The sequence below is a fragment of the Ovis canadensis genome, chromosome 2 (assembly GCF_042477335.2).
Source record: "Ovis canadensis isolate MfBH-ARS-UI-01 breed Bighorn chromosome 2, ARS-UI_OviCan_v2, whole genome shotgun sequence".
In the NCBI taxonomy this organism is placed as follows: domain Eukaryota; kingdom Metazoa; phylum Chordata; class Mammalia; order Artiodactyla; family Bovidae; genus Ovis; species Ovis canadensis.
In genome coordinates this window covers 237,147,604-237,167,999 of record NC_091246.1, presented here as the reverse complement: position 1 = coordinate 237,167,999, position 20,396 = coordinate 237,147,604, and the positions used below count along the sequence as shown (strand labels likewise).

Here is a 20,396-nt window from a genome sequence, read left to right as displayed (position 1 = left end):
TAAGCTGCAAACTCCTCCCTGACCCTATTTCCCTTCCTCTCCAGAAAGAATTGATATTCTGAGTTGGTGATATGTAAGCTTTCTCTCTGCATTTTCATATTTTTACAACACAGATATAAAATGTCCATAGAAGAGTCATTCTGCATCTGTCTTGCAACTTGATTTTTTTCACTCACTATTGCGGTTTTTTCCCATGGTTGTCAGATGTAACTCTAGTTCATTTATTTAAATTTTTATTCAGTTTAATATATTCATATTTTATCTTACTCTAGAGATTCTTTTGGACTTTGATATCATGAAAACAGTCTCCTATATTTTCATCTAGAACAGGAATCAACAAATCTTTCAGCAGAAAGCCGGAGAGTAAATATTTTAGGTTTTGCTGCCCACATTTTCTCTGTGCAACTGCTCAACTCTATGCCAGCAGCCATGGGCAATATGTAAACTAGTGGGAACAACTGTGTCCCCATAAAACTTTTGTACAAAAATCAGATAATAGGCCAGATTTGGTCTGTGAGCTGTAGTTTATAGAGCTCTGATATAAAAGGTTTCAGGTTATATATTTTGGCATTCTAATATCAATCCATCTGGAATTCATTTTTATATGGATATATATGGCATGAGTGACATTTATTTTAGCTACAGGGATCAGCAATTATTTGAGCACCAGTTACTAAATACTTTATCTTTCCTGTACTGATTTTTAATGCGTTTCCTGTTATATAATACGTTCCTTTATATGCTAAGTTTCTGCTCTCTTTTATGATGTACTGTTTAATTTGTCTATCTTTGTATCACTACTATACTCTTACAATGATTATAGACATCTAGTAAATTTTTATATCTGATCAGGAAAATGTATCCTTATTTTTTTCAAATTATCTTGGAAATACTCGGTCCTTTCATCTTCCACTTAAGCTTTTAAATCAATTTGACAAATTAGGGAAAAAAGGACATGAGGTTTGAGTTGGAATTGTGTCTTTTGACCTAGATTAATTTTTTTTTTTATGTACCACATAGCTTTTGAGATCTTAGTTGTCCAAACTTGAACTTGGGCTGAAGGCAGTGAAAGTGCAGAGTCCTAACCGGTAGACCTCAAGGGAAGTCCCTGGATTAGTATTCTTACATATTAGCTGATGACCGTGGACTGGTATTATAATTCTCCGAGCCTGATATATATGCAGATAATTCTGTTTACTTGGTAGAGTTATAGTGAAAATGAAATGAGTTAAAACATGAGAAACACTGAGAACTGTGCAATGCCCAGTGTAAATACTCATAAATCTTAGCTATTATAAGCTATTGGTATTCTTTGGTAGAAACCCTCTTATCAAAAGTGTCAGGCCAGTTTATCAAGGAAGTTAAGTGGGGAATCCTCCAAATGTTTCAAATATACTGTAAGCATCTTGTGTTATTGTTGTTCAGATGCTAAGTTGTGTCTGACTCTTCATGACCCCATGGACTGTGGTGCATCAAGCTTCTGTGTCCTTCAGTATTTCCCAGAGTTTGCACAAACTCATGTCCATCAAGTCGGTGATGCCATCTAACCATCTCACCCTCTTTTGCCCCATTCTCTTCCTGACCTCAGTCTTTCCCAGGATTAGGGTCTTTTCAAATGAGTTGACTCTTCATACCAGGTGGCCAAAGTGTTGGAGCTTCAGCTTCAGCATCAGTCCTTTCAATGAATATTCAGGGTGGATTTCCTTTTGGATTGACTGGTGTGATCTTCTTGCAGGTCAAGGGACTCTCAAGAGTCTTCTCCAGCACCACAATTTGAAAGTGTCATTTCTTCAGCGCTCAGTCTTCTCTATTATCCAGCTCTCACATCGGTACATGACTACTAGAAAAACCATAGCTTTGACTGTGTGGACCTTCATCAGCAAAGTGGTGTCTCTGCTTTTTAATGTGTGGTCTAGATTTGTCATAGCTTTCCTTCCAAAGAACAAGTGTCTTTTAATTAAATGGCTGCAGTCACCACTGTGATTTTGGAGCCCCAGAAAATAAAATCTGTCACTGCTTCCACTTTTTCCCCATCTACATGAAATGATGGGATCAGATGCCGTGATCTTTGTGTTTTGAGTATTGAGTTTTAAGCCAGCTTTTTCAGTCTCCTCTTTCATCCTCATCAAGAGGCTCTTCAGCTCCTCTTTACTTTCTGCCATATCATCTGCATATCTGAGGTTGATATTTCTCCCAGAAATCTTGATTCCAGCTTGTTCTTCATCCAGCCCTGCATTTTGCATGATGTACTCTGCATAGAAGTTAAATAAGCAGGGAGACAATATACAGCCTTAATGTACTGCTTTTCAAGTTTGAACAAGTCTGTTTTTCCATGTCTGGTTCTGACTGTTGCTTCTTGATCTGCATAAAGCTTTCTCAGGACCAATTAAGGTGGCTTAGTATTCCAATCTCTTTAAGAATTTTCCACAGTTTGTTGTGATCCACACAGTGAATGCTGAATATTCTTTGGAAGGACTGATGTTGAAGCTGAAGCACCAATGCTTTGGCTACCTGATGTGAAGAGCGACTCATTGCAAAAGACCCTGATACTGGGTAAGATTGAAAGCAGGAGGAGAAGGGGGTGACAGAGGATGAGATGGTTGGATTGCAGCACCAATTCAATGGACAGGAGTTTGAGCAAACTCTGGGAGATGGTGAAGGACAGGGAAGCCAGATGCACTGCAGTCCATGGGGTCACAAAGAGTCACACACAGCTGAGCGACTGAACAACAACACAGTCGAAGACTTTAGCATAGTTGGTGAAACAGAAGTAGATTCCCCCCCGCCCCGGAATTCCTTTGCTTTCTCTCTGATCCAACGAATGTTGGCAATTTGATGTCTGGTTCCTCTGCCTTTTCTAAACCCAGCTTGTACATCTTGAAGTTCTAGGTTCATGTATTGCTGAAGCCCAGCTTGGAGGATTTTGAGCATTACCTTACTAGCGTATGAAAAGAGTGCAGTTGTGCTGCAATTTGAACATTCTTTGGCATTTGGCAATAAGCATCTATTTTATCCTAAGATATATAAACGTATGTTCATGCAGTAAGGGAAAGGATTCTGTTGAATCTCACCTGTAGTTCCACATGCTGATGGTGGTTTGTTTCCTTGTGCAATTGTGATTTTGGATTGTGAGCTCATTATAGTATGTGTCAGTGTGTGCACATGTGTGTGTGAGTCTTATACTCTGTTATTGTGAAAGTGTCACTCCATCACTCTGTTGGTTCTGATCAAGTTTTTCAATGTGCATTTCTTGGCTTAGGGTTCCATATCAAGGGGCTGTTGTCAATTTCATGGGATATTTATATGGAAGGTCTTGGCTACTTCTGGACAGCTATTTTTTCATCCCCAAGCCCTGAAGCTATGCCAGGTTTTCAGCTGGTTCCCCTGTGGGATCTCCAGATCACTAGCCTTTTTTTAAGCAGGCAGCATGACCCTAAGAGGTTTCACTATGGACTCAGGTATAGCTCCGCTATGTCTCCTGGGCTCATGGCCACGTTTCCATCCCTGTGTGATTTCTAGAGTTCAGCTCCCCAGTCCCTAGGTCTTATTCTAGGTCCATAACCCCTGTGGTCAATGAACAGCTAATGGCTCTGGTTTTGAGTCCTCTTCTCTTATCATTTCTGAAACTTGAGGGTTCTCCTTCTCCCCTGCCTCCGTTTAAAGTTCACCTTTGAATTAAACTATATTCTATATTATCTAAAATTGTTAAATGATTTTGGCCAGAGAAGGGTCTGCCCATCAGTTTAATCTGATATAATAAAAGTCCTGAGTAATGAAAATTCCATCAATTAAGCTTTTATTTTCTGTGTGCCTGTATTACATAAGCCGGGAAAATCACGGTGTCTATAATCTTTATGCAGTAACTTAATTCACATGGTCCAACTTGGAAAGCATTAGTAAATGTGATTGGTTTCATCAACATACTAAAACAATTCAGGAGATGCTCTGTGCTCAAAAATGAGTTTGCTGAAAAACCCTAATTCTCATGGTTATGCCTACTGACTATTTTTCCAGTTTGGTTTTTCTACCCTTCTAATTTCATAACTTAATTGGAAATGCTAAATATTTGTGTTTTTAAAGCGATCATCTGTATGAGTTGAGTGTCTTTGAAACTACAGCACGTCTGTCATATTGCTTCTGTAGACATGACTACACAGGTGTCAGCTATCTGCTGATTTAAGGTTTATCTTGTCATGATTGAGAAAACTGCTCTGTGTCTTAAAGACAATGCCCTGAAATGCACTTTGAATGTTCTCCCTTCTGTTTCCAGGTAAAAACAGTCCCGTGTTCACAGGGCTGCACAGTTAAGGTGGTGGCGGCTTTCTATCCTTGTTCTCCACTCCTGCCCTCATAGCTCGGTCAGTAAAGAATCTGCCTGCAATGCAGGAGACCTGGGTTCGATTCCTGGGTCAGGAAGATCCTCTGGAGAAGGAAATGGCAAGTCACTGTATTTTCGCCTGGAGAATCCCACAGACAGAGGAGCCTGGTGGGCTACAGTCCATGGGGTCACAAGAGTTGGACGCAACTTAGTGAATAAACCGCTGCCGCCCCTCCTGCCCTAACTCCCAGGTTGCAGACACTCTAATCTCTATTCGTCACTTTCCTCTTCTCTGGGTATCACAACTCATGGCTGTTTCTGGTTGACAGGGCTTCCATGGATGACCTCATTCACTCTCAGCCTGTTCTATCCCTTTATTAGCTTTCTTTCATCTTTCATGTTTAAGACCCTCTCAGCTTCCTCAAGGAAAAAAAAATTGGCCTGGTAGTAGATGTTAGCCAATCAGAGAGCTTCTTTCCAACCATGTCCTAGGATGACTTACCTGAGCATGCATGCTCTTTGGGGGTATTTGGCTTTTGTGGACTTAAAAACAATTGCTAATGGATATCTAGGGATGTCCCTTGGACTGCAAGGGGATCAAACCAATCAATCCTAAAGGAAATCAACCCTGAATATTCACTGGAAGGACTGACGCTAAGTTCCGACACTTTGACTGTCTTTGTGAAGAGCCGTCTCTTTGGAAGACTCTGATGCTGGGAAGGGTTGAAGACAAAAGGAGAAAGGGATTCAGAGGATGAGATGGTTAGATAACATCACTGACTCAATACATGAATTTTAGCAAGCTCTGGGAGATAGTGGAGGACAGGGGAGCCTGGTGTGCTGCAGCCTGTGGGGTCACAAAGAGTCAGACACAACATAGCGGCTAAACGACAATCTAGGCCTTGCTGTTGGTGGCTTGAATTTCATCTTTTTTCCCCTTCCTAGCTTTCTAAGGAGGTAAAGCTTCTTAGCTTCACTAAGAAGTGAAGATCTCTGTATGAAGGCTGCTCATTCTAGAAGGCTTTTGTGTATGTGCCAAGTCGCTTCAGTCATGTCCCACTCTTTGCGACCCCATGGGCTGTAGCCTACCAGGCTCCTCTATTCATGAGATTCTCCAGGCAAGAATACCAGAGTGGGTTGCAGTTTCTTCCTCCAGGGCATCTTCCCTATCCAGGAATTGAACCTGAGTCTCTTATGTCTTCGGCATTGGCAGGCGGGTTCTTTATCACTAGTGCCACTTAAGGCTTACCTCCAGGTGAATGAAGTTGGACAACAGACTTGAGATTTAGCCTCAGCCACTGACCCTTGTCCTCATCTCTGGAGCAGATGGCTGTTAAAATCAGAGCAGCTATTTCCACTTAAGTTTAGAAAAACTGAAAACAGAGCAGAGGGAATTTTTGTGCCTGCAGAGAGAAAAGCACACATCAGCGTAGTCAGGAGGCCACGCAGGTAGACAAGCGTACAGAGCACTTTAGAGCTTAGAGCGAGAGCCAAGGTGACCCCGGTTTCACAGCAGGAGTAAGTTCTGCCCCAAGTTTTCTTAAGGATCCTGGGCTCTCAAGCCTGGCAGATTGTGTGAAGAATGGTCCAAATGAAAGCAAGGTCCTCTCCGTTTCAATAGATATTTAGGGAATACCCACTATGTGCCTGGTTTTGCAGCTCCTTGCTACCCCACAGAAGTGTCATTTGTCATTTACACCTAATTTAAATAATAAAGAAATCAACACATGTTAATATTTGGAGACTACTTTGGGGCCCCCAACAAATGTTAAAGGATCTTTTTTTTTTGACTCTAAATAGACCTTTAATGACTGGGGTGTGGTTGGACCAAAAAGGTTGAATGGTTTAGGCCGCTGGAATGCTCTTTTGAAAGAGGGAGACTGACTCGAGTCCCCAGTCTGGTATAATACATGTCATCATCTTCCCAAAGTTTCCAGGATGGCAACCAAACCCACTGGAATAACAGAGGCTGCTGTATTTGGGCTCTTGCTGACTTCCCTGAAGCTTCTGTATGGCTGCTGTGTGGCTGGAGCATCTTCACGGAATCCGTGTGCTGCTCTGTCATCCAGGAGGAAAAGCAAGAGGGAACATTGAGTTTACTTTTGGGCAAAGGCAGGCTGGTGCCATCATCTTTGCCAGCAGCTTCTGGGATCTTTCAGGAAGAGGAATGCTCAGTTCAGTTCAGTCGCTCGGTTGTGTCTGACTCTTTGCAACCCCATGGACTGCAGAACGCCAGCAACTCTCAGAGCTTGCTCAAACTTATATCCATTGAGTTGGGGATGCCATCTAACCATGTCATGAATGCTGCGTGCAGGAAATTCTCAAAATAGGAGTGCAGTTCCTAAAACTCATGCAATGTTGTAAATCAGCTCACTTTAATTAAAAAGGCAGAAAAGGTGAAAAAAAATGAGGAGTTCAGCTGACACTGCTCTCGGCAGGATGGTATTTACTAGGGTCTCTTCCGAGGGCAGTTACCTGTCCATCTCAGGAAACACTGAGGGTGTGTGTCTCAGGTTGTAACATTGGTTAGAAAGTTGGCAGGTGACAAAGATATTTCTGATGACAATTTAAAAAGGGGATGTAAACAAAATGTGCTTCTTTCACTTGATGGGTGGGAAATGTCAACCAGAAAGATGTAGTCCCACACACTTGTGGAGAGTTCCACCCCGACTTTAATGAACTAGTTGCTCTCAGGATAAAAGTCAGCTTCCCCCATATCCTCTCACTGCCAGTGTGACCTGTTTAGGTTACATCCTCGAGGCCCTGCACCTTGGTTCTCTGCTGTGGGCACATCACATGCTATGCTGTCTCTGAATTTGTCTGGGTAGGACAGCTCCATTTGTTTGTGTTCTTGGGGTTTAGACTTTGCTCTTCTGTGCATTCCAGAAACTCGGTCAGCTTGTGGTTCATCCAGCAGACACATTCCTAGAAGTTTTCCTGGGGGCTGTTTGCCAGAATAAATGCCAATGAAAATCGGACGTGTCATAGTTCTTCACCCTGCCTGGACAGGTTGCAGAATCCTATGGGTTCCACACTCCTGGGCATGCCTTCAGGCATCTCACATTTTATGTGTGCAGAATTGGGTGTTGAAGAGAACCATGAACCTGGGCCTCTGGGCAGGCGTCTTCTCTCTCTAAGCTGGGTGGGCTCAATTCGTATTCTTGTTAAGGTCTGATGAGCTGGGTTTGTGGTCTGTTTAACCGGAAGCCCTTCACAGCCGACTGGAGCCAGATCCCCTCTCTCCCACGGTGTCCTGAGTGTCTTCCTTCCTCTTCCTGACTCACTGGAAGGTGACCTCTGACCCCTCGAGCTGCCCAAATTGCCCTTGTCATGTGGCCAGTGTCAAATCCAGGGTCCACTTTCCAGTAATCATGTTACCCTCCCCTTGTGGCCTCTGGTTGTCAGCCATACTCTCCTGAAATTCAGTCACTGACCTGATGAGATAAAATAAGAGGCTCTGGAATATGGGAAAGTGAAAGCGAAAGTCGCTCAGTCATCTCTGACTCTTTGCAACTCCATGGACTCTACAGTCCATGGAATTCCCCAGGCCAGACTACTGGAGTGGATAGCCTTTCCCTTCTCCAGGGTATGTGGGAAAGAGTTACAATTTGGAGTCGCTCAGTCTTGGATTCAAATCTTGGCTCTGACACCTACGATGTGTGATTTTAGACCAGCTGCATAACTGTTCTAAGCCTTAGCTCCCCAGATAAAACGAGGATGGGATCTGTTTCATTGGATTGTTAAAAGCAAATGAATTGAGACATACATGCTGCTAAGTCACTTCAGTCGTGTCCGACTCTGTGTGACCCCATAGACGGCAGCCCACCAGGCTCCCTCGTCCCTGGGATTCTCCAGGCAAGAACACTGGAGTGGGTTGCCATTTCCTTCTCCAATGCATGAAAGTGAAAATTGAAAGTGAAGTTGCTCAGTCGTGCCTGACCCTCAGCAACCCCATGAACTGCAGCCTACCAGGTTCCCCCATCCATGGGATTTTCCAGGCAAGAGTACTGGAGTGGGGTGCCATTGCCTTATACATGAGTGCGTGCTAAGTTGCTTCAGTCGTGTCTGACTCTTTGTGACCCTATGGACTGTAGCTTGCCAGGCTCTTCTGTCCATGAGAGTCTCCAGGCAAGAATACTGGAGTTTGAACCTGCATCTCTCATATCTTCTGCATTGGCAGGTGGGTTCTTTATCATTAGCTCTATCTGGGAAGCCTGAGACATACATGGGCCCTCAACAAATTTTAACTCTTTTGCTTGTAACCTCTTTTTCCCTTCTCTGTGCTCATGGTTTCCTATCTCCTTCAGCGGACTCTTCCCAAGCTCTCTGAGGCTCCCCCTCAATGATCATGCATGTATGCAGGATTCCCCTGTCCCCCTCCCCAATATTCTGGTAATTGGGAACATCAACTCATCCCTTCCCCATGAGCCCCAGATCTTACTGACAATCTCTTAAGGACACCCCTATTCGATGTCTCTTACACACCCAAATATCTTTCTTCCCTAAACCAAAAACCACAGCTCCCTGCTCCTTCATAAAGTTGCTCTTCTTTCTGAAACCTATATTTCAATAAGTGACCCTACCCTTTACCTGCTTGTCCAGGCCAGAATCCCAGGAGTTCCTCAACACAACGCCTTTCCTCTCTCACCTGTCACACGCAATCAGTTATCCTCCAGTCCTATGGATTCTCCAGCTCGCCTTTACGTTTCCAACTATGCTGACCCAACCCTAGACATGACTCACATCCCTTCTCAGCTGGCTGGTGATAGTGGTTTCCTGATACATCCTTGTGTCTCCAGGTTGACCTCCTCAAGTACATCACCCCATTCTTACTAGAGGCGTTTATCTAAAATATTTCATCTCCCCTATCCCTGCTTAAAACTCATGATCGATTTGCCTTCAGAACAAAAGGCCGGATGCTTCCAACTGGTCATCATCCTTTTGAGCAAAATCTGCTTTTAAAACTCCTTGGCAGACCGGTGGTATGTTCTCCAGTTATATAGAACCATCTGTAGTTCCCCCTTCACCCCACCCATTTACCACCTCAGGGACTTTGCACTTGTTCTTTCTGGCAGGAAGCACCATTCTTGTTCTTCTTTCCTTGGGTAGCTCCTCTTTAACCCTTGACACTTTACACAGGAAGGTTCTTAGAGTCCTGTAGTGAGTTCACTGCCCTATTCTCTGTTTTTCATAGCACACTATCTGCGTATCTCATGCATGTATGTTTAGATTACAATCCCCTATCAACCTATCTGTCATCTATCCAGTTGCATGTATTTGTGTGTGTGTGTATGTGTGTATGTGTGTGTGTGTGTGTATGTGTGTGTGTTAGTTGTTCGGTCCTGTCTGACTCTTTGTAACCTCATGGACTGTAGCCTGCCAGGTTCCTCTGTCCATGGGATTCTCCAGGCAAGAATACTGGGATGGATTTCCATTTCCTTCTCCAAGGAATCTTCCTGACCCACAGATCAAACCTAGGTCTCCTACATTGCAGGAAGATTCTTTACCATCTGAGCCACCAGGGAAGCCTGTATGTATTTAATTAATTAATGTAACTTATTTAGAAATATTTTAGAAACTTTTTAAGTTAGAAAAATTTTAAATTGAAGTATAATTAATCTATATTAGTTTCAGATCACTTGCAATTTATCTTTGTATCTGTTGTGATGGATGAGCTAAGCTTAATTTTTTCCCTCATATGGTTATCAATTTATTGAAAGGACTATATTTATCACACTATTCTAGTCCAGTAATGAAGTGTTCGTATGGTTATTCTGTTTCTTGATTCTCTGTTCTATTGTCCTAATTACTATAGCGTTAAAGTTTCAGAGGAGGGCGACCAACCCCTCCTCCATTGTTCTTATTTAGGACTGTCTGGGCTATTTAGGGACATTTTACAGAACAAAGAAATGCCGTTGTGATTTTTTTGGGGTTGCACTGAATCTGTAGGTCACTGGGGAAAATTGGAATCTTTGTAAAAATGAGTATTCTGGTCCCTAACTAGATTCTCCACTTATATATACTGTCTTTAATTTCTCTAAATACTGCTTCATTATTTTATAGCTTTCTGTTGAGGCCATGTACTTCTTCAGGTTGATTTATTCCTAAGGGTTTAAAAAATATTGTAGACCACATTTTTAAGAAGATTTTTTTTTATGTTTCTGATACATGGAGATGCAATTGTTCTTTCAAAAAAAATTTTTTTAATGTTGACCTTGTATCTAGCAAACCTGATGAAGTTCCGTATTCTAATAACTTACCTGCATGCATAATCATGTAGTCTGCCCATTATGACACTTTTGTTCCTATTCAGTCTTTATAACTTCTTTTACTCTTACTCCCTTGCACTGGCTAGGACCTTGAATGTAATGTTCAGTGGAGGTGGTGAAAGCAGATTCCTTCTTTTGGTCTCAATTTCAGAGAGAAACTTTACAACATTTCACTGATAACCATTATGTTCTGAAGGGTTTTTTTTTTGGTATTAATAGATACTCTTTACCAGAATAAAGAAGTTCTCCTCTATTCCTAGTTTTATAACTGCCTTCACTGTAAATGGATGTTGAATTTAATAAAACGATTTTCCCACATTGGTTGAGATGATTATATGATCTTCATAAGTTATTTAATTCCCATTTTGCTGCAGGCTCCTTTTGGTGAATAAGCAAGGAGGTAAAAGTTGATATAGTTCCTGTATTCGTGACATTGTTGTTTTGTCAAGAGTTTGCTTGGAGGTCTGAGTGTCTCTGATGAGAGAGGGAACAAGAATATATGTGCTGGAATTGTTCTGTGAGTTTCTGATTCAAGAAAATGATCTCCAAATGGTTCAAAGAGAAACAAGACAAGAAGCATTTCACTGAGGCTGGTGTGCCTATGGCAGTAAATGCAGCCGAATGTTATCCTTTAGAATGTAGTTGAATAAGGACACCAAGCGACAGAGAGTTTGCCAAGTTTTTGAAGAAGAGTTATTTAATTTTGATATATCTGCAAGGAACAGGGATTAAAGATTCATCAGTATGAGTATTGACTGTGTGTGTTACCTGGACTACAGCAAAGGGACTGCAATTTCAAGGTAATTTCCCAAAGTATCAGGTCTTAAAGGGATTCTGTAGAAAAGTTGGAAAGTAATTAGATAGGTAGTGGTTTATTTTTAATGGACTCGTTTCATGTCAAAAGTCTGAATTCTGCTTGCAGTTTCCTTTCGGCTTACTTACAGATGTGACTCAACTTGCATGCCAAAACCAGGACAGGCTGATTTTAAGAAAGTGACTCTGAACTGGGGGAGTGGGGGGTGGGGGTAGAAATGGGCTACCCAGATCAGTCCAAGAATAATTTTTCAAGTAATTTCCTAATACAGAAATAAAGCAATATCAGAACACGTGGGAATTGTTTCCTTAGTGTATTTCACTAAGATATATGGGCTTCCCTGGTGGCTCAGTGGTAAAGAACCCACCTGCTAATGCAGGAGACTCAGGTTTGATCCCTGGATCAGGAAGATCTCCTGCAGAAGGGAATAGAAACCCACTCCAGTATTCTTACTGGGGAAATCCCATGGACAGAGGAGCCTGGTTGGCTACAGTCCATCGGGTAGCAAGAGTCAGACACGACTGAGCAACTGAGCACACACACATGCGCACACACACACACACACACACACACAAAGATATATAGTTCTTGCTTCTTTAAAGTGAATGAGCATTTTTGTTATTTGGATTTGGTAAAAAAAATTCATGGGATGCATTTCTTGGCCAAGACTACTACTGGCATAAGCATTATAATGGTTTTTTTTTTTCACACATTTTTACTCCTAGTGGGTAAGCAGTTGGTGTTGGAATATAGTTGAGATCTTTATTGAAGAAAGTGGGAAAAATTCATTTTTAAGACAAAAATACTATGACAGTTGGACCCCAACAATGTTCGTTTGTCTTTCAGCGTGAAGATGACATTTCTAACCAGTGCAATCTCTATTTTGGGTGGAGAAACATGATATGAAAAACTGAAAGGACGTGTGGGTGTAGCAGTGTGTACCTGTCTGTATGGCTGAGTCCCTTTGCTGTCCACTTGAAATTTTCACAACATTGTTAATCAGCTATTTCTGTTGTTGTTTAGTTGCTAAGTCATGTCTGACTCTTTTATGACCCCATGGACTGAGCCCACCAGGCTCCTCTGGCTACAGGTTTTCCCATGGAAGACTATTGGAATGGAATGCCATTTCCTTCTCCAGGGGATCTTCCAGACCCAGGGATTGAACCCGAGTCTCCTGTACTGGCAGGTGGATTCTTTACCACTGAGCCACCAGGGAAGCCCTGTTAGTCAGCTATCCTCCAGTATAAAATAAAAAGTAAAGGAAAAAAAAGGACATCTGATCCCTTTTCTACCTTAAGCTGTATTGTGAACGGTCCCTCTGTGATTGAATCTCATAGTGCACACGACTCTAGTAAAGGAGAAACAATTAGATGGAATTGCTAGCAACTTTATCATGGCCCTGTTCAAGTTTGTCTTCTTCTCTGAAGTCTTCCTAGAGGAGCCCACCTGTTTGTTTTCTTCCTTTTGTGAATCCTCAAATTCATCTTTTCTGGGTCAGGGACTGGCAAACTCCAGGCCCAGATAATAAATATTGTATAGACTTTGTGGGCCGGATTCTGCCGATGTTGTGCAAAAGCGGTAAAATATGAACAGATGGCTGTGGCCATGTTCCAATAAAACTTTATTTACAGAAACAAACTGGCTCCAGCCTGTGGTTGTAATTTGCCCACCCCTGGTTTACACAGACAAATTCTGAATTTTGGTTTTTGGAATAGTGCTCCAGAATCATCTGGAGAATGTTGAAAGATAAAGCTTTCTAGGCCTTGTCCTCAGTATTTCATTCACAGCTTGGGGCCAGGGAATCTGTATTTTATAATGTCCCTTAGAGGATTCTGCAGCTTAAATTCCTAAAACAACGGTCCCTTCTACTTTTAAAAGTTTGTTTTTGTACTTAAAGAGTTGTTGTTGTTTAGTGGCTAAGTCATGTCTGACTCTTGCAACCCCATGGACTATATATATAGCCCACCAGGCTCCTCTGTCCATGGGATTTTCCAGGCAAGAATACTGGAGTGCATTGCCATTTCCTTCTCCAGGGGATCTTCCCAACCCAGGGATTGAACCTGTGTCTCCTGCATCGGCAAGCAGATTCTTTACCACTGAGCCACCTACCAATAAACAAACACATAATATTGTGTTTTGTGTTTAAAAATAATGTAAAAATGGCATGATTCTTTGCAAATCATTCTGAATATTGCTTATTTCTTTGTCCCTTTTACTGAGGCTTTTCTCTCTAATTGATGTCTAGGAATTTGTATTATAAAGGGTTTAGTCCTATGTAGTAGGTTGTACATATTTTCCCATATTGTTGCCTTTTGATTCCATTTATGGAGTCTCATGGATAGTCAAAGCATATTGATGGAATGAAATGCTTCAGTCTGTTCCTTTAAGACAGTGGTTCTCAGTTGGAGGTGGTTTTCCCCAGAAGACAGTGGCAATGTCTGGAGATATTTTGGGGGTTCACAGCTGTCATTGTTGGTGGGAGGGTCTTACTGGCATCTAGTGAGTAGAGATGAGAGACGCTGTCCAACATCCTACAATATACAGGCAGCCTCCACAGTAAGGAATTACCCAGCCCAAAGAGCCACTAGTGCAGAAGTTGAAAAATCGTGCTTTAAGGTTTTTGTTTTTGCTTCTTACTTATTAAGGCATCTCTTCTTCCAACAGTACTAACATCTGTATCGAAATCTGTATTAAAAGTTCCTTAATTGATTCTGCTGCTCAGATTACAAAAACTCTGGCCCATTTTACTTACAGAAATTCCCTCTCAGTTCTTTCCATTCTGTGCCTACCCTCCTGTCTAAGTGCACTGAGGCCACCGTGTCCCCCACCCACCCAGGTAACCTGCCTCAACTGCCCGGGCCACGTTGTGTGTTCCATCAGTGTTTGTAGGTTCTCCTCCTCAAACACCCTTTCCGTGGCCCGGATGACTCTGCTAACTGAGTGTGGGTATAAATGAGTGAGGGAGGTGACCCCAGGGTGCTCTGTGCTCCTATGGACCCTCTGAGAACAGCTGGAGCCGATCTGGACATGTCCCACCCCAGACCCTGGATGCTGGAGGGATGTGTGCCCAGGGAAGGCAAGGGATTTGCCCCAACCGCTTGGCTACCTGTACACCAGGGTGATCGCCAGGATGCTGGGTGCTCAGCTGGCTCCATTTTCCACTAGAACATTCCTTTCTGCTGTGTCTTTTGTGAGAGCTGCCATTGCCATCTAAGAGACTGGCTCATTTCAGACTTGTAGTTATCAAGCCCATTCTCTCTTTCAGTCTTAGGAACTTAAAAAATTATGTCTTCATTTAAAAAAATATATTTTCTTCTCTTTTTTTAAATACATATGTTCCCTGCCTCTTGAACCTCCCACCTACCTCTTACCCCATCCCTACTCTAGCTTGTCACAGAGCACCAGGCTTAGTTCCCTGTGTTATACAGGAGCTTCTCATTAGTTATCTAGTTTACACATGATGATGTGTATATTTCAATGCTACTCTCTCAGTTTGTCCCACCCTCTCCTGCCCATGCTGTGTCCATAGGTCTGTTCTCTATGCCTACGGCTCTATTTCTTCCCATTTTTAGGTTCATCGGTACCATTTGATTTCATTTATATGCATTAATATGGAATATTTGTTTTTCTCTCTCAGACTTCACTCAGGTTCTAGGTTCATCTATCTCACTAGGACTGTCAGTTTTAGCAACTTTAACTCAATAAAACACAGGACCATAATGGTTGACACACATACCCGCAGGGCATTAGCTGAAATTAGCCAGCTCAAGGCATGTCTCCGCTCACTTGTCTGACCCTTCTGTTGGGCTGAGTTCTTTGGAGGCTGGAACTAGGCTTGCTTCATCCTCTTGACCTCTCTTCTAGGCATTACCTGGCACATCATAGAGGCTGGAGAAACATCACTTGAATTACTGACCGATGCATTGAGTTTTCTGTAAAAGCACAGGAGAAGTAGGAAGGAGGCCCATTTAGGCACTTTAGTGTCTAAACTAGTATAGAAGGATTACCAGTGAGGTGCTTATGTGACTCCCAGGCAACCCCCTCCCCCGGTCCCCATCACCAAGTAACACAGACGAAGAGGTTCATATGCAGCACTTTGCAGTGACTCTGGTAGCTTTGATGTTCTTGTATTTAATGATTCTGTAAGTGGGCCTTTTTTATACCTGTTTTAAGTTTGACCTTTTATCCTTCTGTTCATATGCTGCAGAGGGCACTGGAATTGCCAAAAATATGGGCAGCAGACAATTTAAGGAAAGAAAGCAGGTCACTGCTAAAGTGTCACATGAGACTGTCTTCATATCACCTGGGGCTGGCAGGCACCTTCTCTCTGGCCTGGCCTCCACCTTACCCTGTCTACACCCCAGAAGTGCTCTTGATTGTAGCATCAATTATCTGACATAGGTGGAGAGTTGAAATAAAATGTGAATAGTGTTAGATTAGTTCCATGATGTGAAAGAATTTGGCTTAAAGAGATGAATTAATCAGATGAAAAGAGCATACAGTATTTAATACATGAGCTTGTTGTTTACTGTAAGCAGGAAACCATTAACCCGTGAGCTTTCTCTTTACTCTTTCTGCTGCTATGACAATGTCTTTATCCTTTTCCCCCATTGTTAGAAACCAGAAGCTATCACCTGTTAAATTTTGAGTATTCCCAAAGTCAGGTCTGTTAGTTATGATATCTTGGCAGTTTGGTTACTTTCTGCTTATGGTTCACATGTAATGGATTCAAGGGCAGTAGTGACATCTATAATAGGACTTTTTCCCTGTGAGATAAAATACACATACAAACTTAAAAAAAAAAAAAAACAACCAAACACTGAATAGGCTGTGTACAGAAAAACAGGACTTACAATAAATATTTATGATGCCAAGATTTTGCTTAAAGGTTCATGATTGCACTTTATCTTATATTTGTTGTTAGGCAACTGACTTTTTAAAGTGAAACTAGTCTGAAGTGTTAGAGGATAGAAGAGCAGGTAGTTGACATTGTTATTGAAGCCACTAGCAGAAAGCCCAAGAAGTAGCATAAATATGACACAATTATTTTAAAGAAGGGGTCAGTGACCTCCCAGGGCAATTAACACTCTGCTTTGTCTTCAGCGCATATGTGTACGTGTGTGCACCATCATAGGATTCACTGTTTTGAGTCTCTTTAGAAATCTATACAATTAATAGTTTAATTTTTAGCTTCTGTCCTCTTTTCTTTACTAAGAGCATTTCTCCTGGCCTTCTACATTGTTGTTGTAGAATCACTAGGTTGGGTCCCACTCTTTGTGACCCCAAGGACTGCAGCATGCCAGGCTTCCTTGTCTTTCACTGTCTCCCAGAGTTTGATTAAACTCATGTCCATCGAGTTGGTGATGCCATCCAATCATCTCATCCTCTGTCGCTCCCTTCTTCTCCTGCCTTCAGTCTTTCCCAGCATCAGGATCTTTTCCAGTGAGTCAGCGCTTCGCATCGAGTGGCCAAAGTATTGGAGCTTCAGCTTCAGCATCAGTCCTTCCAAGGAATATTCAGACCTTCTACATAAGTCAATCCTTACTGAATCTTATATGCTATTCTTGCTTTCCTCTCATCTATGAGGCCCAGACAGCAGCACTTAGATGGTATTGTTCATCCTCAGCATGTTTTTCTTTCAGCTCTTTATTCCCTCACCTGGTGGAGCTGCCTCCTGGGCCTGGTGAACTTGGGAGCCTGCCCTTCCCACCCAGCTCTCCCCACCAGCACCCACGCTCACACTGCCCACGATGGGATGGCTGTATGCAGTGACCCACCTAGACAGTCTCTGAGGACTGGTGGTCTCCAGCAGTGGGCTGTGACGATGGGACAGAAGCCCTGGGGCTGCTCTGACCATCAGACAGGTGGTCTTTGTCTTAGTGATGTCATTCCCTAAGTTGCACCATGGAGGTTTCCACTTCCAGAACCTATTTCTTTGTAGTGATCTCTACAATTTTTAAAATGATTTAAACATATGTCTGTGTTTTTAGGCATGTGTTAAAAGTCTTAATTTGTGATGAGGTCAACCTCTGACCTTGCTTTAAGAGTTGGTGTCAGAAACCTGGTTTACATGCCTCCTTTATCCCAGAGAATTAAATTCCTCCTCCTTCTTGAGATGATACCACTCCAGGAAGCCTTCCTAAAAATAAATCCAAAGCACAGGCACATATCAGGACTAAAGGAGCAATTCAGTCTGTCCCTCATCACCCATTGCTTTTCAGAAACCAAGTCATCTGTCTGCTTTTATCTTTTCAATGCTTTTTAAAAGGAAACCCCACCACATTTTCTGTTTTTGTCAACATGCTGGGAACAGAGCTGTGAACACGGCAGAAAAATCCAGGCACTGTGGGAGAAAAAAAGGGATTACTTTAGATTTTCCAGTGAGGGAAGGCTTCTTGGAAGAGGTAACGGTTGAGCAGAGAACTTTGTGGAAGAGGGTAGTTGCCGTTGTTCAGTCGCTAAGTCGTATCCGACTCTGCAAAATGAAGCAAAAAAGCATGAAAAGTCTGAGAGAAAGCATTTCAGGTGCGGGCCCAGCAGGTGCAAAGACCCTGGGGTGGGGATGACCTTGACATAATCCAAGGACAGAAAGAAGGTGGAGGGGTTGAGTGTAAAGGAGGAGGATAGTGTGGGGGAAGAGACGGCATCAGGAGTGGGGAGGGACCAGATTAGGGAGGGCTTTGTCTTCCCTGGAAGGAGTCTGGATTTTACTCTGAGTTGATAAAAACTGTAAATATGTTAAAATATTTACACTTTAAATATTTTCTTCAGATACCCACCTGTCTACTTGTATCTGAGATTTTGTGAAGCTTTTTCCAAGTGAGAGCACAGAATTAACAGTGTGGTATTTTGGGAGCTGTTTTATTCAGTCCAAAATCCCTTAATCGTCCTAAAGGAGTTTGCTGGAAATTGTGTGACGAGGGTAATTAGCAGAGCGAGTAGCTGTTTTTCCAGGCAGAATTCTATCCATGTGTGTTAAAGCATGAACTCATTTCAGCAGGAGAAGTCGAAGGTCCTGTTTTTCTGCAGTCTCTTATTCACTCAGTTCTGTTCTATTATCAGCCCTGGGAAGCCAGGGGTACATCAGATAGGAGTCTAATTTTCTGTTATCGTAGAAGCAAATAATAATGGAATTAGCTCGGTGAACATGCCTCAACCCTTGGGCTGTCTGGAGAGAAGCCCTGTCATGGTGTTTCATTTCATATTGTTTTTATAACATCTGTAAGTGATAACAAAGCCAACTCAAAGGTCAGCAAGGAACTCAGGCATAAACACTTTTCTTAGAACAGGAGCATAATTTAAAGATATGTAGTTAAATTTTTATCTTCCATTTGCAGCCGGGTCACATATCTCTGTAATCACCCTTTCAAATAATGAGGTTAGAAACTTTCATCAAACTCTGCTTAACAGAAATCACCACCATGCTTCCTTCTAACCTGCAGTTGTCATGCCAGCTGATCAGTTTGGAAGCCTTTAATTAAATATCACCTTAAAAAAGAATTGTTCATCAGGTAGGAAATTGGAAGACATAGGTAAGTGCATCTGTAGAGGCGATAAACTGGGCAGTCATTTCTCATAAGGAGACCTTACAATGGTTCAGGATGTGAAAGAAGAGATTTCAATTTAGATTCCTGTATCCGTTGACCCGCAGCTAAAAAGATCGAAGTTTGTATATTCCTAACGAGTCTCTGGTTTAACTATTTTCGCCTTAGAAAACTTCTCTAAATAAGTGTTCCTGAAATCAGCTTGATTTAGGGCCTTGGATTAGGGGAGGCTCTTTTTCACTAACTACATAGTTCTTTGTTAGACATCTGTTATCTGCGGAAGGGTTAGTGTTGTGATGACCTTGGGAGATGCCCCCCACCCCTCAACAGCACGAATAGTTTAAAATGTATATTCCACAGGAATAACATTTCTTTTAGACCAGCAGCTCTGAGTCACGGAACTCATTTCCCAGCAAAGGCACCACATTCCTTATGAGGGAATAATTGACCCATTTATGGTCTCGTTTCAGCTTGTTGCGGATCCTTGCGCCAGCCACCCCTGTCACCATGGCAACTGCAGCAGCAGCGGCAGCGGCGATGGCTACCTCTGCATTTGCAATGAAGGCTACGAAGGTCCAAACTGTGAACAGGCACTTTCCAGCATCCCCGCCTCTGGCTGGACCGAGTCCACAGCACCCAGGCAGCTTCAGCCTGTCCCTGCCACCCAGGAGCCCGAGATAATGCTCCCACGCTCTCAGGCAACCATCACCCTGCCGACGTGGCAGCCGAAAACGGGCCAGAAAGTTGTAGAAATGAAATGGGATCAAGTGGAGGTGAGAACATTAAGTGAACATGTTTTTATGTAAGAAACCAGTATGGTTAAAATCATTCCAGTGGTTCTAATATTAGCAATAAGAATCGAAAGCCTTGAAGTTACACATTGAACAAAAGATGCCATACTTTTTTCCTGTCTGCCTTTCCGTGTAGGAAATCTCTCTTGGTTATGTAAATACGACATGCCAATTATGATTGTTTTATGAGCATAAGAAGAAAAAACAAGGAAGAAAATGAATGAAATTATTTTCTGAAACGATATCCACATACCTTTATGTAAGATAATCTTAGGTTTGGGACAGGCAGCTCAATGAAGAGTATTATCAATGAACATATTATAGACTCTCAATTACTGACCTAATTTTCCTCCATGGAATTTTATGCTTCAGTTTTAGTTTGTTATTGTTTAGATTCTGTTGTTGGTTACTTGCAGCAGTTCAGTGGGATTTAGAAAAAAAAACATATTATTGACTTTTAAAATATTTTGGCAGTACATTTAAGAGTGAAATTTCCAAGTTTGATTCATTTTGGCAACAGCAGATTCTGTTCATTGAGTCTTGTCTGGTCTGGGTTTGGCTTATTGTACCTTCAAGCCCATCAGAAGTCTCACGCTGAGGATTTTCCAGCAGACCTTTAAAAGTTAACATAAAATATAAGTTTGCTAGCTAGAAGAATTG

The 20,396-nt window shown here is 42.2% G+C and overlaps 1 protein-coding gene across 1 annotated transcript in view; it reads left to right on the top strand.

Moving 5' to 3' along the window:
* The window catches only part of DNER (delta/notch like EGF repeat containing), a 379,213-nt gene that overhangs the window by 122,287 nt on the left and 236,530 nt on the right, over positions 1-20,396 (top strand). The window contains exon 2 of the mRNA XM_069578468.1: positions 19,416-19,718. Within this exon, the coding sequence (XP_069434569.1) occupies positions 19,416-19,718 (303 nt within the window). The remainder of the gene's footprint in view (positions 1-19,415; positions 19,719-20,396) is intronic.